General features: G+C 42.1%; 1 protein-coding gene across 2 annotated transcripts in view; it reads right to left on the bottom strand.

Moving 5' to 3' along the window:
* Positions 1-27,301, bottom strand: part of HAVCR1 (hepatitis A virus cellular receptor 1) — a 46,551-nt gene that overhangs the window by 5,747 nt on the left and 13,503 nt on the right. Inside the window, exons 3-9 of one of the 2 annotated variants that reach the window (XM_021076535.1) lie at positions 19,101-19,158; positions 16,219-16,551; positions 12,454-12,717; positions 8,703-8,798; positions 5,561-5,616; positions 2,065-2,179; positions 235-271 (exon numbers count right to left, since the gene is read on the bottom strand). In XM_021076535.1, coding sequence (XP_020932194.1) covers positions 235-271; positions 2,065-2,179; positions 5,561-5,616; positions 8,703-8,798; positions 12,454-12,717; positions 16,219-16,551; positions 19,101-19,146 — 947 coding nt within the window. In that variant the 5' untranslated portion in view covers positions 19,147-19,158. 2 annotated transcript variants of the gene reach the window in all.

Here is a 27,301-nt window from a genome sequence, read left to right as displayed (position 1 = left end):
TGTAGGCTGGCAGCTACAGCTCCGACTGGGAACTTCCATATGCCACGGGGGCACCTTTAAAAAAAAAAAATCAGTGGAAGGTTGGACAGCAATGGAGATGCTCTTTAGATTTTTTAGGATCCAGAGTGTAAACTGGAGAGTTGAGAAGGAAAAGAGGAGAGGAACAGAGGAAAGTGTCATTTTTACTAGAGTCAGAACATCAGAGGGTGTTGACAGAGAGACTTTCAAACTTACCGTAGTAGCTCCACTTTGCTACCCAGGCATATATACCCTAAATGGAGGAAGAATTAAAGAGAAAATTGCACATGTAAGCCAAAGAGTTCATGAGATTTTTTTTCCCAACCAGTATATTATTTCTGTTAATGCTTTAACATGAACAAAATCTGTACAGAGCTCAGAACCTGAAAAAACTTAATTTAGAAAAAAGAATGTTCTTTTTCTTTTTTTTTCTTTCCTTTTTAGGGCCACACCTGGGGCATGTGGAAGTTCCCAGGCTAGGGGTCGAACTAGAGCTACAGGTGTGAGCCTACACCACAGTCACAGCAACTGGGGATCTGCGCTGTGCCTATGACCTATACCATAGCTAATGGAAATGCCAGATCCCCAATTCACTGAGCAAGGCCAGGAATTGAAACCAAATCCTCATGGATGCTAGTCAGATTCATTTCCTATGAGCCACGACAGGGACTCCCAGAAAGAATATTCTTCAAAAGAAGGGGGGAAAGGAGACTATCTGGGAAGTTCCTGTTGTGGCACAGCGGAAACAAATACAACTGGGAACCACAAGGTCGAGGGTTTGATCCCTGGTCTCTCTCAGTGGGTTAAGGATCTGGCATTGCCGTGAGCTGTGGTGTAGGTCGGAGACTCGGCTGGGATCCTGTGTTGTTGTGGCTGTGGTGTAGGCCAGTAGCTATAGCTCCAATTTGACCCCTAGCCTGGGAACTTCCATATGCTTCCAGTGTGGCCCCAAAAAGCAAAAAAGCAAAACAAAAAAACCCAATCTGGACCCTTCATTAATAACTTGGGTATCTTCTTTTGAATCCACAGGGCCCAAATAAGGCACTTTAAAGTATCTCATATTTATTAATAGTTTAGTGAATTCACCCACAAGCCCTAGCTTACTTTAATGCAATTATTACATTTCACTGTAAAAAAAAAAAAAAAAAGAGTGACTGTGTTTCTTTCATAGGTGGCAGGTTTTATAGATGCGCACAACTGATGGAAGGAGAGCAGGAGACCCTGGATGGTTGTTTTGTGAACTACTTTGTTCTACTTCCAGCCCTAAAATCCCTTATCCTTCCCAAGTCTCATTTGTTTCTTCCATTGCATGGGTGTTGTAAAACCCTCAACAATTTCACCCCCCAGAGATATACACCTTGGTTCTTCAGGGAAGGGGAGGAGAAGGGAACAAATCTTATTTACTGCAAAGCTTTGCTGTCTTCCAAACCCCAACTTTACCCCACCGACTCTTATTTCTCTGTATTTAATTTCTACTATGAAGAATTTAAATATCGCAATTCTCTTTATGAGACAATAATTTTAAGACAAATTAAAAAAATCAAACGTATATCTTTGTATGGCTGGATCACTTTGCTATACAGCAGAAATTGACAAAACATTGTAAACGCTAACAAAAATTTTTTAGAAAGAAAAAAAAAAATCAAAAAGAACAATGTTAAGAACCAAGGAAGTAAGGTGAAATTAAAATCACAAGGGGGAGTTCCCGTTGTGGCACAGCAGAAATGAATCTGACTAGTATCCACGAGGACGCAGGTTTGATCCCTGGTCTCCATCAGTGGGTCAGCGATCCGGTGCTGCTGTGAGCTGTGGTGTAGGTTGCAGATGCGGCTCCAATCCTGCATTGCTGTGGCTGTGGTGTAGGCCAGTAGCTATAGCTCTGATTTGACCCCTAGCCTGGGAACTTCCGTATGCTGCGGGCGTAGCCCTAAAAAGCAAAAAAAAAGACACAAAAAAAAACCAAAAAAAAGAAAACACAAGGTATGTAGGGCAACAAGCATTTTGTCTCAAGAATACATCTGTAGGCACAATTCCGAAGTGACTTACTTTTGGCAATAATGACAGTCAAACATATGAGCAATAACACTATGGCAGTAACACCGATTCCAATGTAAACTCCCTGATTTTTGCTCAGCCAGTGACTTTGTTCCAGCACCACAGACTAAGGAAACATCAAGAGATAAAAAATAAAAATAAAAACTTTGTTAGAATTATGGGAAGAAAACATTCCCTAAAATAATATACCGAGACACATTTTTCTTTTTTGACCCTTGCCTAGTGCTGGATCATGAGGGGTGAGACCAAATGATCTGAGGTTACAACCATGTGATGAAATTCAAAGACAATTTAAAATGCAAAATCAGTTTAGGGATAGTGGCAATGTTTTAGATCTTGCTTGGGGTGGTGTATACAGAGGTGTATATATTACATTTGTCAAAACTCTAACTGTATGCTCCAAATGAGTGTGCTTTATTGTATGCAAATTATACACTTTTTTAAAAGGAGTAAGTTACTGCCATAAACAATCCTCTTATAACAGTAAAGAAGAAAACAATTTTCGTTCATATATAAGTTAATGAGGTAGTGTTACCTGATGTTATCTGAATGTGCTCAATTATTGAATTTGGCCCTTAATTACAAAATTTACTCTTTCTAACTAAAATTCAAGACTCTATCTAGGTCTTTATAAATGGACTTGAAAGTGGCTGTTCACAGACATGGCTCTGATTAACAATTAAAACGCTGTGCAATTGGACAAAAATACAGAATTTGTTTAAATCTCCTAGTACAGTTTATACGGGATCATCACTACCTGGAATAAGCCTAAAATACACTAGGCATCATGTCTGGCCCCTTTCCATAGCTTAGCTCTAATCCTAAAGTGGTCCCATAGGGCAGGTATTTTAACAGAAAGGAAATGGAATCAGAAAAAGATCAAGTCTCAAGTATCTTCCTATGTAAGAATTTAATGTCTGGAGTCAGAATCCTACCTCTTTTACTTAGTTGCTGTGTGACCATAAACAAGTTATTTAACCTCTCTGAACCTCTGTTTCTGTGCCTATCAGCTGCAGATTAAATAGGGTTCTTGGGAAAAGTACTTTTATGGACTTTCTGATAAACACTATGAGGCATACAGAGGATAACTTTAGTGACTGAGTCATCCTTGCTTAAAGGATGGTGTTTGGGAGGGAAAAACTCTATTATTACCTTACTTGTGTGTGTGTGTGTGTGTCAGGGGGAGGGGTAAATATGGAACATGGGGTTATAGTAAGCAGGTTTTGCTTCTTTTTTAAAGCTATTATGTTACAGGAATTCCTGTTGTGGCTCTGCGGGTTGAGGACTTGCTGTTGTCTCTATGAGAATGTGGGTTCAATCCTTGGCCTCACTCAGTGGATTAAGGATCCAGCATTGCCACCAGCTACAGCACAAGTCACAGATGCAGCTCAGAGCTCGTGTTACCATGGCTGTGATGTAGGCTTCAGCTGCAGCTCTGATTTGAACCCTACCCCAGGAATTTTCACATGCCACAGGTGCAGCCACACAAAAAAATTTTTTTTAAATTGCTGCATAAAAACTACAGGTTCATTTTAGAATGTTCAGCTAAGTGTTAAAAAAAAAAATCAATCATAATCCTAACATCCAGAAATAGCCACTGTTACCATTTTTCATAATGCACTCTTATGATAGAATTGTATCCTTATAGTGTTTTTAACAGAAACAATTACTATATTCAATATATAGTGCAGTATATGCACTTTTTAAAGGTTAGTTTCTTCACTTAACAATCCATACTGTCTTCTCATGTCAGTAAATGGACTGCATTGATGACATCTTCATGGTAATATGAGTGGGCATGCTTAATTGACTACATAATTAATTCCTTATTATTGAATATTGATGTTTGTAACATTTTCATGATTATAAATAGCATCAATGAACATCTTTTCTCACACATCTTTGTGTATTTGCTCAATTCTCTCAGTAAGATAGAGTTCAGTAAGCTGACCTACTGGATCAGACTCTATACTGCGAAATTTCAAGATACCCTGGAGATATCTTGACATCGTCCAAATCAAGATGCAAAAATCCCACTATTTTGCTACTGCCTATTGTGGACTTGCTTCTAAATTTCTTCTACTTGCTGCTAAACACACCTGGCCTGCAGGTAACCGAGGTCAAGAGTAAGCTTACCATTCATAATGGTTTTCTAAATTTTAATCCAGCTTAAGTCTCACTGTACAGCACTTATAATAATTACTGACATAGTGGCTATTTAATGGGCATATACAAATTCAGCCATATTATCAGATTGGTCAGTGCCCATACCATGAGAGCTGGGAAAATCTTTAATATCATTCCTATGGAGTGGTGTTCTTATTGTCACTAAGGTATGCACCATAAGGCCATTTGACTTTATACAAAGGAACTCCACTTTGCCTGAGCTTGAATTTTGTTTACAATAGCCATGCTGTAGTTTCTCACCACTTGCAATCAGGACTGCTCTCACACCTTAAACTTTTTTCTTTCTTTCTTCCTTCCTTCCTTCTTTCCCTCCTTCCTTTCTTTCTGCCACACCTGCAGTATATGGAAGTACCTGGGCTAAGGGTCGAATTGGAGCTGCAGCTGTGACCTATGCTACAGCTTACAGCCATGCCAGGTCCTTAACCCACTAAGCAAGACCAGGAATCCAATCAGCATCCTCACGGAGTCTAGTCGGGTTCCTAACCCACTGAGCCACAACAGGAATTCCACACCTTAAGCTCTTTATGTTGCTTGCTTCAAAGAATTATCTGCACATAGTAAAAGGAAAATTGTTTCTCCCAAGGGAACCCAAAGAAAAGGTCCTACTGATAAATATTTCTAACTTATTTTCAAAGATGAGACTTTGAAGAACATCATGAGACCAGAGCCCCTTAGATTTTTCTCAAGCTAACTGTGGAAAAAAAAGTAGAACATCTTATAAAATCACAAAGTTGTTTGAGACCTTAGGGCCTTAATAAATCATTACATGAAGAGGTTCATATATAGAAAGACTCAGCAGTGACCTCAAAATTTCTGTATATATAGGAAGGCAGTTGGTTTGGAAAAGGATATTAGGGAGCCTATGTTTAAACAAGCACACTTTCATTCACATAATGTTTTTATTTGGGATGGCCTCCATTCCACCACATCAATTCAAAACACGTCATTTCCCTAATGATGAATGAAGTCTTCCTGCATATATAATGTTAACTCACGCTTCTTGAATCCATTCATTCTTTTTTTCTAATTTTTGGCCAAGAGGAAGCCTGGGGTGTGTGTGTGTGTGTGGCATAATAAAATATCACTTATCAGGTATTTCTAACAAACTCATGCCTCTATACAAATTTTAAAATTAATTAAAGCATTTCTATTTGAGTCAAATTATTTTCTTCCTTCATTTTCTTAATGAGAAAGAATCAATCTGTGAAATAGTCTTACACTTATAATCTCTAAATGTAACTTGTGTCGAGGGAGACATATAAGTGAATTCGGCTAATAAAGTAGGAATGAATATGCTTACAGTTTGATTGTTTTGCTGAAGGCCATCTGAAAACTGTGTCGTGGTGATATTCCCATCTGCTCAACAAGAAGGAAAATTAATTAGAATTATAAAAAATATTGAATTTTCACTGCCAACACTAAATATATTCACGTTGCCTCCTGGTAATGAATGAAAAGTTGAATAATAATATGACCAAATGTGGTAGGAGTTGCAAGAGTTACACCAAGTTACTAACATTTATTAATTTAACCTATAAGGCTGCGCTTCTTAACCCTTTGAAAATGGACCCCTTTTTTCTTCTTTATGGAAAAAGAATGTGTGTACACACAAAGTTTACCTACAGTTTTAGAGGAGTCACAGGGGCCCATTCTTGAACCAGGTTAAAAATTACCCCTGAAAGGGGTAAAAATCAGTATTTTCATGACAGCTAAGAAATGAACGCCATGAGTGTTCAGAGGCAATATGCACACCAAAGACCAGAACTACCCTATTCAAGATGGATATTCCATTGGTTTACATTCAAAACGTGAGTGAAAAGGACTAAGATATCTAAAAAGGTGGCATCTAGCCCTACATTTTATGCCACCATGCCCAGACATTGATCCAGAAATGCTTTACAAAGTCTCTGTTCCATCAGCCCCAAGACCAATCCTATACTACCTAAAACTCCAATATAAAAGGTTATTATGTCCTCAAGTTTTGAGTGTCAAAGTTTAATAGTGTTTTGAAAGATCTCTTAAGCAACCATAGGTCAAATATAGGATTCTCTTCTGACTGGTATCTATCACATACTAAGCACTTTACACCCTTAGAGCAATTTCCTTAATCCCCCTTTTTTGGAGAGGAAACAAACTTGAAATGGCTAAACAAGTTTCCACCTCTAGTAAAGGACAAGAGCCTTGGCTCATAACCACCCAGACATTACATTCCTACCCAATGAATATACCACAGGGTTTTGAAATTCCATAACTAAGACAAAGCCATAGTCTCTCAGTGTCATTGAATGGACTAACTGTATCCCCCCAAATTTTTACATTTGACATTACTGTATCTACATTATTTCTTCCAAAACTACTTCTTAAAAAGCCAACGACAATATCTCCAGTCTAGGCTGTTTATGATTTGTGTTATAACCTTAAGTCCTTCAGGAATAGAAGGAATGATATGGTAAAAACTGTACGAACCTCAGTCAGATAAAATTTGAGTTCTATATTGTCAATATCTCTGAGCAATGTGACCTTGATCAAGGTCCTTTGCATATATATTTGCATATATATATATGTATGTATTTGTATTTCTAGCTGGGGTAGCCTTGAACTAGAAGCTGTTGTTAGCACCTGTCTCCTGAAGCTGTCACACTAGATGATGCCTGTAAAGCGCTTAAAACCTTGTTAGACAAATATCAGCTATGATGAGTTACTATGTCTATAATGAAAGGAGCAGTTGGAGGAGGCACACCGTGCCATGCACTTTGCAAACATCACGTCATTCATTCCTCACAAACATCCAGTGAGGGATGCGACAACTTGCCCATGGGCATGCAGCAAGTGACTGGTAGTTGAATTGGAAACTCTGTGTCTTCAGAGCAGAACTATGGTTTCTGTTGGGCCTCCCCAGTCTGGCAATGGCAGTAAATAAGGCCTGTCCTGAAATAATTGAATGAGATAATGTGTGACAGTTTGCTGGCACAACCCTCTGTCAAAAGGTGGGTGGCCGGCCAGGTGACAACCAAAATTCCTTCCAGACCAGCATTCTTTGCTTTGTGAGGCTTTAGCCCGGTGAAGTCTGGCACAGTGAGGATTTGGCTGGAAAGCCTCAGAGACACTGCTGAGACGGCAGCAGTCACAGAAGTCCTGGGGACACAGCCACTCCCCTGTCTGTTCCCCTCCAGAAAGCTCTACCTTGACCGGGTTTTGTGACACATTTTAGAGAACAATCCCACTCTCCTAGAATGATCCCGCTCTCCTACTTTCTTCCTCGTAGCTGAAAAGTGGGGGGTGCAGCTGCTCCTACTGCTGTTACCTTGTATTTTGGTCTATGTTCACTGTGGTTTTGTGGCCAGAAAGAGTTTACACTAAGGATTCTGCTTTCCAAATCAAATGACACCATTAACAAATCCCAATTAAATTGGTCCCTCTCTGTGTCTCACTGCAGCAGGTCCATTTTTTCTTTTTCCTTTTTTTTTTTTTTTTCTGTTTCTTTTTGGTTTTGTCTTTTTAAGGCCACACCTGTGGCATCTGGAAGTTTCCAGGCTAGTGGTTGAATCAAAGCTGCAGCTGCCGGCCACAGCCACAACAGCACCAGATCTGAGCCACATCTGTGACCTACACCACAGCTCACGGCGACACTGGAGCCTTAACCCACTGAATGAGACCAGGGATCAAACCTGCATCCTCATGGATACCAGTTGGGGTCTTAATCTGCTCAGCCACAATGGGAACTCTGCAGCAGGTCCGTTTTTAAATTAATCAGCTTCCACAAATGACTGGCAAAAGGTACACTGTATTGGGGGTCCCCTACAGCTCCCGAGTACAGTAAGTCATAAACATAAGGAGTCCTGCAAAACTTGACCTTGTTTGGATGTAGCACAGGCAACAAGGACACATAAGCCAGCTCTACATTACAAAAGGGGTTCAGTGCATGGCACTCCCCAAACTTCCACCATGAAAGATAACAGGGTTCAGTCATCACCTTTCTCTACCATAGGAAAGACAGGCTAGCCTTACATTTGAACAAAATGTGGGACCTGTTCAAACTGGGGGGAGTGGGGAATATTTGGTGGCGGGGGCGGGGGGGGGGAAAGACAGCAGAATCTCAGAGGGGCATGCCTCTCTGGTGCCAGTATTGGTGTCCTCAACCCATCTCTAAGTGTCCATGTGAAATAAAGCTTGACAAGGCAGCATGGGAGCCTCCTGGATCTATTTAGGCCCCAGGACTTAAATAAACCGTAAACACAGGTGACCAGTTTGGTCCAGACCAGCTTAGTCTGGATTTAATTTTAAGACCGGCCCAAGAGAGCAAGTCTACTAATAACCTTAAAGTCAAGCCTGGTTCATTTAATTTGGAAAAATACTGCTATGCATGTGGATGTTTCCAAATTGTGCCAATGATTATCAAACTATGATTGCTCCCAGGGGCGCAGGAAAGGAACCGAAGTTACCTGTTGAGCAAGAGGGCACCAGTGAGCTAGTCATTGTGTTCTGCGTTGTGATAGGCAGGGTCACCTCTTGCTGTGATGGAGAAGTTAAAGCAGCACCTGGAATGACAAGAATGGAAGACCTTGTGTTCTATATGTGGAGGAAAATTTCCATCCCCAACAAAAATTAAAAAATAAAACTAAAATTGGAATTACTTTTCAACTTTCCCTTAGAGAACTGATCAGAGATGGCCTTGAGGCATTATACTACCATATAAATTGGATCTAGACAATGATCTGGAGAGCTTAATGATAGAATCCTTTACCTTTCAGAGTTCCCATTGTGGCTCAGTGGTAACAAACCGGACTAGGAACCATGAAGATTCAGATTTGATCCCTGGCCTCACCCAGTGGGTTAAGTATCCAGCATTGCCTTGAGCTGTGGTGTAGATCAAAGATGCCGCTCAGATCATGGGTTGCTGTGGTTGCAGCTTAGGCTGGCAGCTGTAGCTCTGATTGGACCCCTGGCCTGGGAACTTCCATATGCTGCCCCTCCACGCACCCCCCCCAAAAAAGAATTCTTTCCCTTTTTATAATCCTCGAATCCTAGGATCCCTGTAAAGCCTACAACAGTGCATCTATCTATCTTATGGAGGGCAGCCAATTAAGCTTTTATTCACACAAAGGACACTTCACTTTTGTGAAGCAGAGGCTGGGAGCTGGCTTTCATCCACCCCCTTATCACCCCGCATAGGTCTTTCTCTTTTTCCTTTCCTTCCACTGTCTTCACATTTCAACATGACCTTTTCTCATGTTTTGAGCTGTTTTTTGTTTTGTTTTGTTTTTTGTCATAGGTAGTGCTAGTGGTGGTTTTTTTGGTTTTGGTTTTTTGGGTTTTTTTAGGTTTTGGGTTTTGTTTTGTTTTGTTTTGTTTTTGCTTTTTTAGGGCCATAGCTGCAGCACATGGGAGTTCCCAGGCTAGCGATCAAATCGGAGCTGTAGCTGCTGGCCACAGCCACAGTCACAGCAACTTGGGATCTGAGCCATATCTGAGACCTACACCACAGTTCATGTCAATGCCATATCCTTAACCTACTAAGCAAGGCCAGGGATCGAACCCACATCCTCATGGATACTAGCTGGGTTCATTACCGCTGAGCCACGATGGGAACTCCTGGGGGGTCGTTTTGGTTTGCTTTCTTTTACTGCTCAAATCTGTAACAGAATATGCTTCTCTTTAGAAACAAAGGACAGGGCAATACAAGAAAGTCAGATGATCAAAGTCTTCATTCAGCTTGAATCTGTGCAAAAGATGGCTTAAGCTTAATTTCTTTCCCCAGTTTGGGTCTTCACAGCAACTGTCTTTTCTCCCCTGCTTCTACAACTGGACGCTCAATCAGGGCGTGCATATTTTAGGCACCTAGCATATACAGAGCTCAGAAAGGGTGGGGTGTAAAGCTCAACATCCCAGTACTCGATCTGCTCAAATATTCCCCACTTTCCTATACTGTAAAGTTCAACTTTAAACTCATATTCTTTACAATACTATCAGTATATATAAGTCAATTAATACTATCCCTCAGGAGGCACATGGACACATAAACCAACACTTTCCTTCTGAACCTCTGCTGTAAACAAAGTCAATAACTTACATAAGTTCACCAAACCAGGTACCCTATCTATCCACCTTTGCACGCACAAACTATTAAGAAGCTAAATCAATATGAAGTCAACAGATTTCCTAGTGTGTTTGCTACCTGGGAGGAAAAAAACTGTTTTGTTTGTTCGTTTCTAGGGCCACACCCATGGCATACGGAGGTTCCCAGACTAGGGGTCCAATCAGAGCGTACTGCCGGCCTATGCCGCAGCCACAGCAACTTGAGATGCCAGCCTCGTCTGTGAGCTGCACCACAGCTCACAGCAATGCCGGTTCCTTAACCCACTATGAGGGGCCAGGGATAAAATACTCATCCTCATGGATACTAGTCAGGTTCATTAACCACTGAGCCACCACAGGAACTCTTTTTTTTTTTAACAAATTTGTATGCCTCTAAAATCCCATTTTTTACCTAAAGCTGTCTCTTCCAAACTCAGTTCAAAGCCCTTCAGATCCCTCTGAGTGGAATTTACACATGGCTCAATGGGAATGAAGGAAAATCAATATGTTCCATCAGATTTTTTTTTCCAATTTTATGGCTGCACCTGCAGCATATGGAAGTTCCTGGGCCAGGGATTGAATCTAAGCCACAGCTGCAATCTATGCCACAGCTGCGGCAACACCAGAACCTTTAACTCACGGGTGCTGGGCTGAAGATTGAACCTGTGCCTCTGCAGCGACCTGAGAGGCTGCAGTGGGATTCTTGACCTACAGCTGGATTCTTAACCCATGGCACCACAGCAGGAACTCCCCATCAGATTTCTCTGGCTAAGATCTTGCAACATCTCTGTGACTCCTCAGGACCCAGAGCCACTTCAAAGTACCGAAGGGTTGTGGAGCCTTTGAAAATCTCCACTACAAAGTTATCTTTTTAATCCTAAAAACAGGTCTGATCCTAAACTTGCCCTCGGGATGGCAAGCTATTTTCCCCACCTGTAAGTCAATTTTTTTCTCTATTTTTGTTAAACCTAAACCTTTATCATTCGAAGTATGACCCAGGTAGCCTGAAATGAAAAAAGAATTCTGCATCCCATAGATCCTTAAATTCAATGTTTACTTTCTCATTAGCATGTACAGGATTTCTATGCTGTATAAATAAGTTAAAGCATGCTAGAAGCAAAACCGTGTAAGTCACTGACACCCTGAGAAAACAGGGTAATTGTATGAAGGCTTTTCCAGTGAGAAGGTCAGATCAGGACAAATTCATCCAAACCTGAGCTCTATGTTCATAACAGAAGGCAGTAAAGGCCCACAATTCAAATCGAGGGAAACAATCCAGACACAACCACTTTCTATTAGTAAGACTGTCAACACTGAACTTAGACTCTGTGTCTGGTCCCCACAAATAAAAAGTAGGATTCAATCCTATCTACTGTGCCTAGGGGTGTCATAAGAATCAAGTGACATAATACGAATAAAGCACTTTTCATGGCTCCTGCTGCAGGAAACAAAGTAAATATTAACCTCGATGAAATCTTATCCTCAAGTGCTGGGTTAGACTTCAAAATGGGTGAAATGATCTCTAGTCAGAGGTCCTTTTAGGGACAGACTCTCATTCACCTGATCCTATATTCTGGCATTCTCTATTTTTCCTTCATAAGTCTGTGCTCAACTGGCCCACATCCATACCAGCCTCCTTAGATGTCCAGATCAGTGGTCTGGCTTTTTTTGTTGTTATGAATAAAGTCCTTTAAGAACCTGACAAAAAGCGTCAGGTCCCCCTCACTCTGAAAAGGCTCATACATACAAAAGGTGACTACAACCTGGGATGGGGGTTCACGGATTCTGTGACGCCACATTGGGAAGCCTGGTCAGAATCCTTACCCTAGAATGTACTTCTTCTTTTTTTTTTTTTTTTTCTTTTTCTACGAATTTTATTTTATTTTATTTTATTTTTATTTTCCCACTGTACAGCAAGGGGGTCAGGTTATCCTTACATGTATACATTGCAATTACAGTTTTTCCCCCACTCTTCCTTCTGTTGCAACATGAGTATCTAGACATAGTTCTCAATGCTATTCAGCAGGATTAGAATGTACTTCTACCTTAACACAAGGCCCTGGATGGTCTACACCCTCTGCTTTAAAGTCTTCTGGGCTCAGGAGCAGATCTGTTTACCTGTATGGACAGTCTCTGTGGTTGCTGGCATGGGAGGAGCAGAAGTAGAGACACCAGTTGTTGGAGCAATGGTGACCGTCGTTTTTGGAGTCATGGTGACCGTCGTTTTTGGAGTCGTGGTGACCGTCGTTTCCGGAGTGGTGGTAGTTGTTGTTTTTGGAGTCGTGGTGACCGTCGTTTTCTGAGTGGTGGTAGTTGTTGTTTTTGGAGTCGTGGTGACCGTCGTTTTCCGAGTAGTGATGACCGCTGTTGTCGTCGGTGGAGCTAGAAATCAACATGAAAGCAAAATAAATCAGGCACCTGGAAATAAGAGATGTGTGCTGGGCCCATACACCAATTTAGCCAATAAGGCTGTCCCCAGGCAGAACTGGGCACTTAATTCCCATGAACGCAGAGCACTTGTCATTGCACCTAGAATCTGTGGCTGAGGAGGGCTCGAAGACATTCACAAAACAGCTGCACTGAAAGGATTCTATTTGGGGGAGGTTTGCAGGTAAAAAAAAATATACCTGGGATTTGTATTGAAGAACTTTGAAAATTATGCATATCGGATTTGTCTATCTTCATAAACATCTGTGAAGTAGGGAAAAATGTCTAGAACCCAAAGCTGTCTTGGTCCACTCAGTGGTGCTTAACTAAGACCTAAACAGCAGTCCCCAAGAACCAGACTATTTACGAGTATTCAGTTCAATCAGTCCTGAGGCTCCCCTCCCAACAGACCTGCATCCTAAATGAGGATTAATTCACACCAGTAACATATGCTGGATAACACAGATGCCTTATGCATTTGGTTAGAAGGTAGACTAGACCTTTTAAGGTTCCTTCTTACCTAAAGGATAATAGCAACAGGTAATAACTTTGACTCTTGCCAGAGTCAGAAGTGGTGTAGATTTCCAAACCACTTACTGAAGTCCTCAGAGCTACCCAGAGAAAGAACTGAAATGAGAATTAAGCCCAAATACAGTGCCATGCACAAAACCAGAAATTGAAGGACTGAATCAAGAGTGTGTACTTTTTTTTCCCTCCAAGCACCTTTTTTCCCCCGTAAGTACCCTTAAACTTCAGCTCTGCTAACTATAAATGAGAACCTCAAGTGTCCTGAATAGAGGACAATTGGTTTGAAAACTTTACTGAGGGGTTCAAGTCAATGAAATGTGGAAACTAACTAATGTTTACCTTAAAGAAGAAAAGCTTTTTTTCTCAACAAATATTTGTGAGTGCCTATTACGTACAAGGCATTAGTAAAAGTTTTAGGCTTGGGTGGGGGGTGGGCTTCTGTGACCTCAGTGGTAATTGCTCAGCACTGTCACTGTTAACATGAATGCAGCTGTAGACAATATATAAATAAATGAGGAAGCTGTTTTATAAATAAACTTTAAAACACTGTTGGTGAGGCTGTTTTAGAACCTCATCTGGCCCTGAGGCTACAGTTTGCTGACCCTGATCTAACAGCATAGCCGGAGGTTTTTAAGTACAGTGCAAACCAATCCCCTCCCTTCAGATTAAAATCAACTTTAGATGAGCTCCCTTGTGGCTCAGCAGTAACGAACCCAACTAGTATCCATGAGGACGAAGATTGGATCCCTGACCTCACTCAGTGAGTTAAAGATCAGGCATTGCCATGAGCTCTGGTGTAGGTCACAGGCTCAGATCTAGCATTGCTGAGGCTCTGGCATAGGCCTTAGGCTACAATTCCAATCAGACCTCTAGTCTGGGAACTTCCATGTGCCACAGGTGCAGCCCCAAAAAGACAAAAAATAAAATGAAACTGACTCTAGAGAAAAAGCCAGCATGCAAAAAAAAATCAGATCAAAGGATTATAATGGAAACAAAGAGGGGGAAACCTAACTGACTTGTTTAACTAAGGTGTCTTTCCCAGTGGTAAATATTTCCTGAGGAAGAAATTAGGAGACTAAGGGAAGAAGGAGAGTCTCCACAGAAGGTTGAAAAGTAAGCTCACTCAGTAAAACGTGCAAGAAAACTTAAGCAAAGAATTGGATTGGAGGCAGAGACTCACTTTGGCTCAGGTATGGACCCATTGCCCACAGGCCAAAGCGGTGGCTTTGTAAATATCCACCTACTAAAGAATTTCTAAGTGCTATCAAAGTCCTCTACTAATAGCATTTTCTATGTCATTTTTAAGAACTCTTCAGCCAGATCAATAACATAATTTCACAACTCAAAGGAAGTTGTAATCATAATCTCTTCTGCACAGGCTGCGTCCTCACAGCTGTCTGCAGCACCCTCTATTACCAGCCTCTTTTGGCTTCCTTAAATTGCCTCCCAGATAGTTTCCCAGAGCCAGCTATCTCCTCCACCAGAAATAACCTTTATTTGTACTTGCCTTCATAAAGGGTACACGCCAAGTACAAAAATTGGGAGACGGCAATGTCAAGTTCATTTAAATTAAAAAAAGATATACCTTATGAAGACCAAGGTATTGAGTTCTATTGTCAATATAAGACCTTAGCAGAAGGAGATTCAGCAGCAAAGAGCACCAGAAACCAGGAAACCCGATCTACTCCTTCCATCAAATGGTAAGAAAAATTAGGATGTCCACATCAAGACAGGAAAAATATAAACCTCCCAGATTTTTGGATTTCCTGAAATTTTTATTTTTTGTTGTTTGTCTTTGTCGGGCTGTACCCTCGGCATATGGAGGTTCCCAGGCTAGGGGTCGAATCGGAGTTACATCTGCCAGCCACAGCCACAGCCACAGCAACATGGGATCTGAGCCGCCTCTGAGATTAAACCACAGCTCACGGCAACGCTGGATCCTTAACCCACAGATCGAGGTCAGGGATCAAACCCAAGTCCTCATGGATCCTAGTTGGGTTCGTTAACCACTGAGCCACGACAGGAACTCCTCCATGTCCTCAAATTTTTGAAAGCCACTGGTGAACAGTTATTGAAAGGCAAATGTTTTCATACTTCCATAAGGCCACTTTAATTTTTAAACAAACAATTTAGTGATATGGGATGAAATACGCCTCAAAAAATCCAAGACAGGGCAGAGGGAGGAGGTGGAGGTATATAGACTTAATGTATATGCAACAAGACTGAGTTCAAAGTTAAAAAGCTGAATGATACATCTACTTGATAGGACCTTCTACTACTTATTTATATGTATGAAATTCTTAAAATGTTAAGAAAGGACATTTAAACATTCTTCTAAGACATAATCTCAGAGAAAAGGGCAATTCTTCAAGTGAAGTAAGTTTAGCTTGATGAAAACATTCACTGTATTTCACTGTGGGATGGGTGAATGTTTTTCATGAAGCAACTAGCATTTCTTTTCTCTCTTTCTACTTTTCTTTCTTTGCTTTTTAGGGCTGCTCCCGGCCGCATTTGGAAGTTCCCAGGCTAGGGGTCGAATCAGAACTGCAGCTACAGGCCTACCCCACAGCCACACCAACATCAGATCCAAGCTGTATCTGCGACCTACACCAGAGCTCACGGCAAGACCAGGGGTCGAACCCACATCTTCACGGATACTAGTCGGGCTCGTTAGTGCTGAGCCACAACGGGAACTCCCCCAACTAGCACTGCCGAAGCACTGCTTTAGGAGAGGGTTTGCTGACGGAGAAGATCCTCTTGCCTGTGGTCTTGAACAGTTCATTCTACACACATAAAAGTTTCCAAGACCTTGGAAAACAAGATTGTAGGAACCACCTCTTTCCCTGTTAAAGGAAGCGAAAGTTAACATCAAACAGAAAACTCATCATCGTGAACCCACAGGAAGCGATCAAAGGAAGGCGAACTCACCTGGCCTGACCTTCAAGGTGTAGGTGACTATTAAATCGTTGAACCACCCTGCCAGTTCAACACGGCAGCAATACACGCCACTGTCGGAGAGTTTTACATTTACTATGGTCAAAGACACATCCCCATGTCCAATATTTCCTTTGAGCAAATAGCGAGGGTCCTTCTGAAAGATGACGTTGTATCCATCGGTCCTGATGATATAATCTGAGCAGCTGAACGTAGAACATGCCCCTCGGCCCCAACATGTGGTTGTAATTGATCCACTATAGGTGCACTGAAGCGTCACAGACTGACCCTCCACCACAGTCAGTTCTGTATAAGACATTACACTATCTGCAAGTAAAGAGAAACCAGAGCATGAGGCCTCAATATGTCAACCTTAATTTTATTTTCATCTTTTGCTTTAGATAGTTTATCTGGTTGGTAATCATCTACCTTGAGTTGATAAAATTTAATATAAGCGTCTTTCTTTCTTTTTTTGCTTTTGAGGGCCGCACCATGGCATATGGAAGTTCCCAGGCTAGGGGTTGAATCGGAGCTGCAGCTTCCAGCCTGAGGAACAGCCACAGCAACACCAGATCCAAGCTGCATCTGCGACCTACACCACAGTCACGGCAACGCCTGATCCTTAACCCACTGAGTGAAGCCAGGAATTGAACCCATGTCTTCATGGATGCTAGTTGTACTGGTTATCAGTGAGCCACAGTGGGAACTCCATTTTCCTATGCTAACATATTTTTTACCAACATTACAACTTATTAGATATACTTGTAGATAAAACATAATACTTGGGAGTTCCCTTGTGGTACAGTGGGTTAAAGACCCAGCATTGGCACTGAAGTGGCAAGGGCCTGGAAACTTCTGCATGCTATGGGCACAGCCAAAAAATAATAATAATAATAATAATATTTTTCTGTATTCAGGATTATTTCCCAATAAGATAGACTTCCGAGAGAGAAATTACCAGGATAAAGTTCTCTTGTGACCAAACTTCTTCTCAAAAGGTTTGAAACATGACACTCTAATAATGCATGAGTGTATATTTCATCCTGTGTTTTGACAAGTATCTGCTTATTAAATAGATAACACATACATGGGCCTTTTCCCCTCCTCTAGGTTCAATCACTCTCTCAGATGAAATCTGTTTAAAAACTCTACTGCATTTAAAGTTTTAGTTTTCAATTTGTATTGCAATTTTAAAATAGCTATTGCAAATAAAGTCACCTCACAGGAGTTCCTGTTGTGGTTCAGCAGATTAAGAACCTACTTAGTATCCATGAGGATGTGGGTTCAATCCCCGGCCTCACTCAGTGGGTGAAGGATTGAGCATTACCATGAGCTGCAGCGTAGGTCACAAGTGTGGATCATTTCTGGTGTCGCTGTGGCTGTGGCGTAGGCCAGCAGCTGCAGCTCCAATTCGACCCCTAGCCTGGGAATTTTCATATGTCTCAGGGGCAGCCCTAAAAAAAAGAAAAGCAACAAAAAAAAAGTCACCTCACAACAATTCTATCATTAAAAAAAAAAAAAAAGGCAGAGCAAATGTTTGCTTAAAGTATCACTGGAAAACAGAATCCTAAACACTTTAGTTCTTAGACAAATGGATTTGTAACAGTGTCAGGAGGAACTGAGGCCTATCATAGACTTTAAGATCCATCCCAAAAATTCAAGTAGGTGTCACTTCTCATGAACTGATAACAGACCTGCCACTAAGCAAGGTCCACTTTACCCAGGTGAAACCAAAAATATTGGAAGATGTTTAATCAAATACTATTTTTTTTTGCCACACTCACAGCATATAGAAGTTCCCAGGCCAGTGATCAAATTCCAGCCAAAGCTGAGACCCACACTGCTGCAGAGACAACACCAGATTCTTTTTTTTTTTTTTTTTTTTTTTTTTTTTTGTTGCTTCCAGGGCCGCACCTGCAGCACATGGAGATTCCCAGGCCAGGGGTCTAATTGGAGCTGTAGCCAACGGCTCACACCACAGCCACAGCAACTTGGAATCTGGGCCAACTCCATGACCTTCACCACAGCTCATGGCAACGCCGGATCCTTAACCCACTGAGCGAGGCCAGGGATGGAACCCGCAACGGCATGGTTCTTAGTCGGATTCGTTAACCACTGCGCCACAACAGGAACTCCCAACACTGGATCCTTAATTCACTGCTCCGGGCCAGGGATCAAACCCATGCCACCGCAGAGACAACACAGATCCTTAACCCAATGTGCTACAATGGGAACTCCTAAAATATTTTATTTTTAAATCTACCCTTTAATTATACATGGTTTAAAAAAAAAAAACTCAGAAGGCACAAAATGGTACACTAAAAGATTCGTCCCCTTCCAACCTTATCCTTATCCTTACTTTCTCTCCCTCTTCCCTTCTATACCATGATAACAACTGTTGTTATTTCCAACATACACTGAGTAGCTCATACATACACAACAATCTACCCATCCCTTTTTTGCTTTGGGGGGTTTTTTGGCCACGGCTTTCAACAGCTTGATGCAGCTCAGTTTCCAGACCAGAGGCTGAACCTGGGCCACAGTGATGAAGGCAATGAGTCCTAACCATTAGACCATCAGAGAACTCCCAACTCATACCTTTTCTGGTTTAAGCACAAATAGCAACACACAACATACGGTGCTGCAACATGCCTTCTTCACCTACCCATGGATTTTGAAATTCTTAGCATTTATGCCATTTCTTTGGCTTAAGGTTTCAGCCTGGTTCTTTGCTCACTAGTTGACCCCACTCCCTTGCAACAAACAAAGCCCAAGAATATCTATCTTCCTCCACCACATCCACACACCCTCTCACCCCCCCCACCCCGCTCCCAGATCCCCTGGACTTCTAAAACACAACCCACCTATTTCCTTACCTGTCAGAAGGAGTATGAGGACCAGGGCGGTTACCCAAGGGTACATGATGGTATTGGCCTGAAGGAAAGAGAAAGCAGACTGGTTGGTGTACCCTCCCCCCGACCCACCAGCCAAAATAAGCCTTAACCCTTAACTTGTAACTTCTCCTTTCACCCTGACTAGGCAAGTCACATAAGCCTGCCTGCTACAAACCAGACCACACAAAGGTTTCAGGTCTCCGTTAGCTCCAGGTGACTGAAGGCTGCTCTACACCTTCTGACAGACAAAGCTCTCCTCTGAAACCACCCCCTCTTCCCCAAAAACTTTCCTATACATCAAGTCCCAAGTGACTCCCAGGTGTTGATGGAGGAGATAAGGGAGCAAACAGAAAGGAAACCAGAGGCAGGCTCAGGAGGGGACACCAGAGCAAAGACGGGTGTCCCCTCAGCAAAGGTGCATTTCTTCTTGGTCTCTACGATGAGAATCCACAGTCTGGGGACTTACTGAGGACTGTCCACAGCCCAGGAGACTGCCTCTCAGATAGCTCCAGGAACTGCTCCCGAGAGTCAGAAGCAGGCTTATCAGCTATATGTGATTGTGGAGAAGCACAATCAAGCACGCATCTCGGGAGAAGGTCGCTGCGCGTCACGAGGAGGAGCAGATATCTCAGTTAATGACTTTAGTGCTTTGCTAGGTATGGAAAGATGAAAGAAATGTGGATTCATGAAATTTTCTCCTGAAAATATCTAATTATCTGAAGTCCCGTTCTACCAGTTTTCCCAGATCCCAGAGTGTCTCGTTCTCCATCGCTTTCCTGAACTCTCTGCAGGGTGTGTTGCGCATCAGTGACTACTAGTGACTTGACTGTTTGTAGAACCAGAGGGCCGGGGATATTCTTTAGCTACAGCGCCCCCTCGTGGTTATAAATTCAACCTCGATTTAGGAGGCAATTCTGGACCATGGTATCCCAGGGTGCTAAGATGGCTTTTTCCTGGGTCAGGCCAGGATTTCATTGGTAGCCACTCAGGATGCTTTCCCGGACTATGCTCTGCTAATAGCAGCCAAAGGTATCTGGGCCACCTGTCTTACTGGTCTGTTATGATCCAGGTAAAATTCCCCCTTGCTGCTTCTTCCCATATCTAGAGTTATACTATTACACTCATTAGTTCATAAAGAACTGTTTATCTGGGCAATCGTTTCAAATTGCTGAGTCACCATTTTTATCAGAGGCTGTTACACCTTTAGAAATAAAAGACAAGCCAACATTCATAGGGTCATAAGCAAATATTTAAGCCAAGAGTTTCCATTTGTTGCCACCCAGTATATCCCCAGCTCATCTGATCTAGTCTGTTCTGTACCAATGGCCATCTTAAAAGTAAATGACATATTGGTATTATTCGTAAGACACCCAGACTCATTTCCTAGTGTCATTAGGCTGATCATTCTTAGTACATTTAACTATTCTCAATGTAAGGGGGCTTTTAAATATAAATGACCATAATCTGGGGTTAGTCAAATAAACCCCTCCCATAACTGAAGGAGAGTCCTTCCTAATAATTGGGAAGACATATTCATTGACTAAAATTTAGCTTGTTGTTCTGATTGAGCTTGGGTAACTTTAAAAGAAAATTCATATTTATAGCCATGGTCAGAGCAAGTCCCACTGACTGGCCAAGTGAGGGGGTCCCATCTAATATCAATAGTTCCTTGAACAAAACTGTAACTTCTTTCTTCTAGAATAAATTTCCTAAGGGCCATCCATAAAGAGCCCTGCAGAGGAAAAATCCACCAAGGTAGCCCAGAAGTCCTGGATGTAGGTAATTGATCAAAAGATCAACAACAGAATTAATTTTAAGACTCTGCATAGGATTTCTGCACATGATAGAAAAACCCTGATTTATGCAAAAGTCCACAAAATTATTGTGTAGCTTCTCCTCTCTGAGTGTTGTTTTAAGGTGAGTTTAGGTGAGCCATTCTCTCTACACATCAGTCCAGTGCAGAGAGCCTTTTTAGGTAGAAGATATGAATCTAAAATCAATTTCCTGGAGTTCCCGTCGTGGTGCAGCGGCTACTGAATCCGATTAGGAACCATGAGGCTTCAGGTTCGATCCCTGGCCTTGCTTAGTGGGTTAAGGAGCAGGCGTTGCCGTGAGCTGTGGTGTAGGTTGCAAACGCGGCTCGGATCCCGAGTTGCTGTGGCTCTGGCGCAGGCCGGCAGCTACAGCTCTGATTCGACCCCCAGCCTGGGAACCTCCATAGGCCGCAGGAGGTGGCCCTAGAAAAGGCAAAAACATAGAAAATAAATAAAAGTCAATTTCCTTCCGTTTTTCTGCGCATGAGTAATTGAGCCCCTGATGAGGATCCTTCCACCTAGGTTGGAGGTGGTCATCCACATACTTTTTCCAATATGCAGAATCTCCCGGTTACAGGTTATGGGGCATCTGATCTTCCTCCAAAGATAGACTGCTATGATAAGCTTCAGAAACAAACTGAGGGTGTCCTTTTAACAAGTCAACTAAATGTTACAGTAATGTAACATAACAGGGACGATCATCTGGAAAGTCCGTCTTAGGCAGGAAATACGCACCCCATTTAACAGCACTGGAATTTAACAGCCACTGAAACATAAGCTTTCTTTCTAAGATTACCCTGGTTTCTATCCAACAGCCAAATTTAAACTAATTTGTTTGCAAAAAATAAGTCTGGTGTCAATAAACTTGGACCTACTATTGACATAAGTGCAACTAGTTATCCAGGGTCTTTTTAAAGAAATGGCTTTGCTGGAACTTTGGATAAGGAATCTCAGGTTAAATTTTTAAAAGGCTTGGCATCCGACCCCACCTGTGATATCTATAGATTTGGGTGAATTTCTCTCAAAGTATCTTTAGACTTTTGCACCTGTCAGGAGGTGGCCACCCTTGCGCACCTGATAAGGTGCTAGTATCCTAAGGGTGGTTTATAATTTTGAAGGAATCATTAGAGAAAAGATAAATGTTTCAATTCTGCCTATAAAGATGTAATTTTACCAAATTGCTGGAGGTCATAATTAGCTTAAGGGGAAAGGTTTCCTTCTATCTGGAAAACATTCAAAGCCAGTAATATTTCAGAAAAGAAAAATCATAAAAGTTCTAACACATAGCTGTTAGTCCACTCAGTCCTTTGTAACCATCTTGATCTCTTATTAACACTTATGAAACCATGAGGATTCCATTAGCATTTTCGCATTTCTTACCCAGTTCAGGGGCATGATCTGAAATTTATCAGAAACCTGCGCTTGTCAAAAGCTTTTTCTACACATCTTCTCAAAGAAGACGCATTTTTGCAAAGGCATCAGAGAAACAGCAACTGTTATGAGTGACAAAGATTTCAAAAGGCATGCTTAAAGATCTGATGACAATCCAACTGACAAACTTGTTTGCTACCGGGACATATGACATTTAAAGATGATAGAGTTACAACTGATAACATTTTACCAAGGCACACCAGATCTTTAGGAATTCCAATAATTTCCAAACTATCTATATTAATAACATTTTCCCCTTCAATATAACCTAGGAATGTTTATCACCACTCATTTGAAATGCTTCCTGTGTAATTTAACAAACAAAATGAGCCTAATTGGTTTAATATTTCTATCTTTGATAAGGAGAGGAGATAAACCCTTGAGGTGTCCCATGGCCCTTTGGAAAATCTCAGCGTGAGCTAGAGGCCAAGTATCTTTGGGAGGTTTACCAAAATTATCAAAAGGCTTTAAAATACTTTGGCAAATAGCATAAGTCACCGTGAAACAATACTTTTTCACTTAACCAAGTGACAAGAAAAGGTTTCAAAGGCAAATGCCTAAAGGTATAACAAATTACTTAAAAACACAAAGAAAATTTATAATCTGTTATACAAAGCAGATGAATACTCTAAGAAAACAGCCTTCTTAAGAGAGAGAAAACCAAATCCAGATTTGGTACTGTTTTGCCGTCAATACTAAAATTGATTTACTTGATTAACTTTATTCTAATTTTAGTCCTGACCACATACAAGATTCCTTCTAAAGTTTCTTTCTTTTTTCCTCACAAACCTTCAACTTTCTACTTCTTATTAATTTGTCCCTTATTTTCTTTCCCATTTAAAAGTAAATAACTTTAAGAAAGAATTATTTTTTTCCCTTAATAAAATGCATTTCTATTTCTTAGACCTTCTTTTTTCTTACACACAAAGATGCTGTCCATATTAACTTAGTAGGGTTTTTTGTTTGTTTGTTTTTTTGGTTTTGGCTGCCCCTTGGCAGCCAGGTGTTCTGGGCCAGGCATCAGATCTGAGCCACGGCTGCAACTTATGCTACAGCTGCAGCAACTCAGGATCCTTTTAACCCACTGTGCTAGGCCAGGGATTGCATCTGTGTCCTGGCTCTGCAGAGATGCTCCTGATCCCACTGCACCACAGTGGGAACGCCTTAGCTTAGTAATCTTAATGGTATGTATTAATTAGAATTTTCAAAAAAAATTATTTTGGTCTCACCCACAGCATGCAGATGTTCCTGGGCCAGGGTATAAACCCATGCCACAAGTGTGACCTGCACCACAGTGGTGACAACATCAGATTCTTAACCTACTGATACCACCAAGAGAACTCCAGAATTCTCACTTTTTAAAAACCTTAATTTCTAGTGAAAACTAAGAAATAAACAATTACAAACTGTCTTTTACATTAGCATTCTGTATATTGGCAAACTTTATTTTTTATTTATTTATTTTTCTTTTTTGTCTTTTTGCCTTTTCCAGGGCCACCTTCTGCGGCATATGGAGGTTCCCAGGCTAGGAGTCGAATCAGAGCCACAGCCACCAGCCTACACCAAGAGCCACAGCAATGCCAGATCCAAGCCGCATCTTCGACCTACACCATAGCTCACAGCCACACTGGATCCCGAACCCATTGAGCAAGGCCAGGGATTGAACCCGAAACCCCATGGTTCCTAGTCTGATTGGTTTCTGCTGCGCCACAATGGGAACTCCAGCATGATTGTGATCTTGCAGACATGCAATCAAGCACACATCTTGGGAGTTCCTATTGTGGTCCAGTGGGTTAATGATCTGGCTTATCTTTCTGGAGGTGCCAGTTTAATCCCTAGCCTGGCACTGTGGGTTAAGGATCTGGCGTTGCTGCAGCTATGACATAGGCTGCAGCTTCAGCTCAGATTTGATCCCTGGCCCGGAAACTTCCATATACTGCAGGTGCCACCAAAAAGAAAAAAAAAAAAAATTACACATCTTGGTAGAAGGTAGTTAGTCATGAGGAACTTGTATCTCAGTCAATGATTTGAGTTTTTTGGGGGGGGGGGGCGGGTCACACCTGAGGCGTGTGGATGTTCTGGGACCAGGGATTGAACCCAAGTCCATAGCAGTAGCCTGAGCTGCTGCAGTGACAACAGAGGACCCTTAACCCGCTGCTCCATCTGGGAACTCCCTTCAGTGCTTTTCTAAGGAAGATGAAAGATATTTGTATACATAACATTTTCTCCGGAAAATATCTATCCGAACGCCTGTTCTGCCAGTTTTCCCAAAGCACAGAGGGCCTGATACCTCATCCCTGTTCCAAACCCCTTTCAAGATGTGTTAAAAGTCAACAACTACAGTGACTACTGATTCCATCCTTAAAGAGCTGGATGGGGAGTGACATTCTTTCTTTTTTTAATTTTATTTTTATTTGCCCCACTGAGCAAGGTCAGGGATCAAACCCACCTCCTCGTGGATGCTAGTCGGGTTCGTTAACTGCCAAGTCACAAAGGGAACGCCCTCGACATTCTTTAGATGACACAAAAATTAAGCCAAAATGTAAATGACTATGCCTCCCCATTCATGCTACAGGAAGCAGTGATGCAGACCACTAATGAGTGATATCAGCAGAAAGTGCTACGAAGCCGAGTCTGGACCACTTGTGGATTCAAATCCCAGCTCTGCCACTTGCAAAGAAGGGTGTCTCTGAAGTTTACAGAGCTCCTCCAAGCCCTGATATCTTCATTTGAAAAACAGCGCTAAAAATACTTGCTCTGCCTCCCTCAAAGAATTGTTAGCAAAAAGGCTGTGGGAGAACTTAGGAGACTAAACTTGACACTGATATTGGCCAAGGTTTGTGGAGACCTGTGTAGCATGTTCTGTGCATGCATTTAATCCTCGAAGAACCCGTTAGGTGGGCGCTATTACTCACTTCATTCATGGAGGAGGGTGCTGAGGCTTGGAGAGGTTAAATGAGCCTCGATTCCAGATGAGGTCTTCTGACTTTTGCTCATAATCATTAAACCACACAAATATGCGTAAGCCTGCTTAGTATTTCATTAAGTCCCCTTCTGGTCTAAAGATTCAGTGACCCACTCCCAGGGAAGCGCTGATGCTCCACTTCTAGGCTTTTTGGGGGGGCCTCTCCCACGGCATGTGGAAGTTCAGAGGCCAGGGATCAAACCTGCATAGCAGTTGCAACGTGCACCACAGCAATGGCAATGCTAGATCCTTAATCAGCTTTGCCACGTGGGAACTTCCTCCATTTCCAGGCTTCTTGCAGCCCATGAAGGCTTCCTGGAGCTGATGATGGCCTTAGCATCCTGTGGCCATGGGTCCTGCACTGCACAGAAATATGAACCCCTGACCCTAGCAGCTTCTGAACTTGAAAGATACCTAAAGCCTGGTGGCCCACATACTCCATCTGGCCTGTAGAAGTGCGTGGTACAAAGTGTTTAAAAATTTATTTCTCAACTTTGTCTAGATACTCATGTTGCAACAGAACAAAGGGTGGGGGGGGAAATGTAATTGTAATGTATACATGTAAGGATAACCTGACCCCCTTGCTGTACAGTGGGAAAATAAAAAAATTATTAAAAAAAATAATAATAAAATAAAATCAGATTCCAAAAAAAAAATTATTTCTCAGAGGTCCTGCTCAGTGGTAACAAACCCGACTAGTATCCATGAAGATGTGGGTTTGATCCCTGGCCTTGCCCAGTGGGTTAAGGATCCAGCATTGAGGTGAACTCTGGTGTAGGTCACAGATGGTGCTTGGATCCTGTGTTGCAGTGGCTGTGGTGTAGGCCGGCAGCTGAGGCTCCAATTCAACTTGGTCTGGGAACTTCCATATGCTGCAGGTGAGGCCCTAAAAAGACAAATTAAAAAAAAAAAAAAAATCTCAATTAAAGGCCAAAAGTGAAAAATCCAGAGAACTCATGTGAGAACTCAGTGTTTTGATTTTTCTCTGTGAAGTAAAATGAAATAGCTGCACCAAGTCTGTCCTAGTCTTCCCCTCAGCTGTCTGGCTAGCTGGCCCCCGTGTCAGCCCTGCCTGGGGATGCTTCAGTCTCTGAAGAAGGTCTTGGCCGGAGGAGGCCCTTTCCTCAGACCTTCCCCCACCTACTCGGAACACAAGCTCATCTCGTTACCGGGCCTTCACACAGGCTCTCGGCTGAACTATTTGCTGAAATTCACCTCTTCCACAAAATGAAGTGGTTGCACCCCATGCCTTTAATCGCCCTCCTAGCTTGATGAGGCCATGCACTTGAAGTCAGCTAGGTAACAAAAGGAGTTCTACAAGGAACAAGCTCATTTCTGGCTTTGTTTTTTTTTGTTGTTTTGTTGTCTTTTATCTTTTTAGGGCCAAACCTGTGGCATATGGAATTTCCCAGGCTAGGGGTTGAATCAAAGCTGTAGCTGCCAGCCTACACCACAGCCACAGCAACACAGGATCCGAGCCATGTCTACGACCTACACCACAGCTCATGGCAATGCCGGATCCCTAACCCAATAAACGAGGCCAGGGATCGAACCTGCATCTTCATAGATACAAGTCGGGTTTGTTAACTGCTAAGCCGGGATGGGAACTCTCTAAGCTTATTTCTGGATACCTCTTTTCCTCTTGTTCTCTGCCTGTATGCTCTTGAAGGGACACTATTGACTTCACTTCAGTTATCACCAAAGGTGGGGGGACAAATTCGGAAATGCCTCACATTGAACTAGGTCATGCCTTACTTATTTGGGAACAAAACATCTTATGTCTCTCTCTTTTTTTTTTAATCTTTTTTATTTTTAGGGCCGCATGTGAGGCATATGGAGGTTCCCAGGCTAGGGGTCGAATCAGAGCCACATCTTCCAGCCACAGCCACAAGCTCACAGCCACATGGGATCTGAGCCACATCTCAACCTACACAACAGCTCACGGCAACGCCAGATCCTTAACCCACCGATCA

This window comes from Sus scrofa, chromosome 16 (assembly GCF_000003025.6).
Source record: "Sus scrofa isolate TJ Tabasco breed Duroc chromosome 16, Sscrofa11.1, whole genome shotgun sequence".
Lineage (NCBI taxonomy): Eukaryota > Metazoa > Chordata > Mammalia > Artiodactyla > Suidae > Sus > Sus scrofa.
This window is presented reverse-complemented; position numbering and strand designations above follow the sequence as displayed.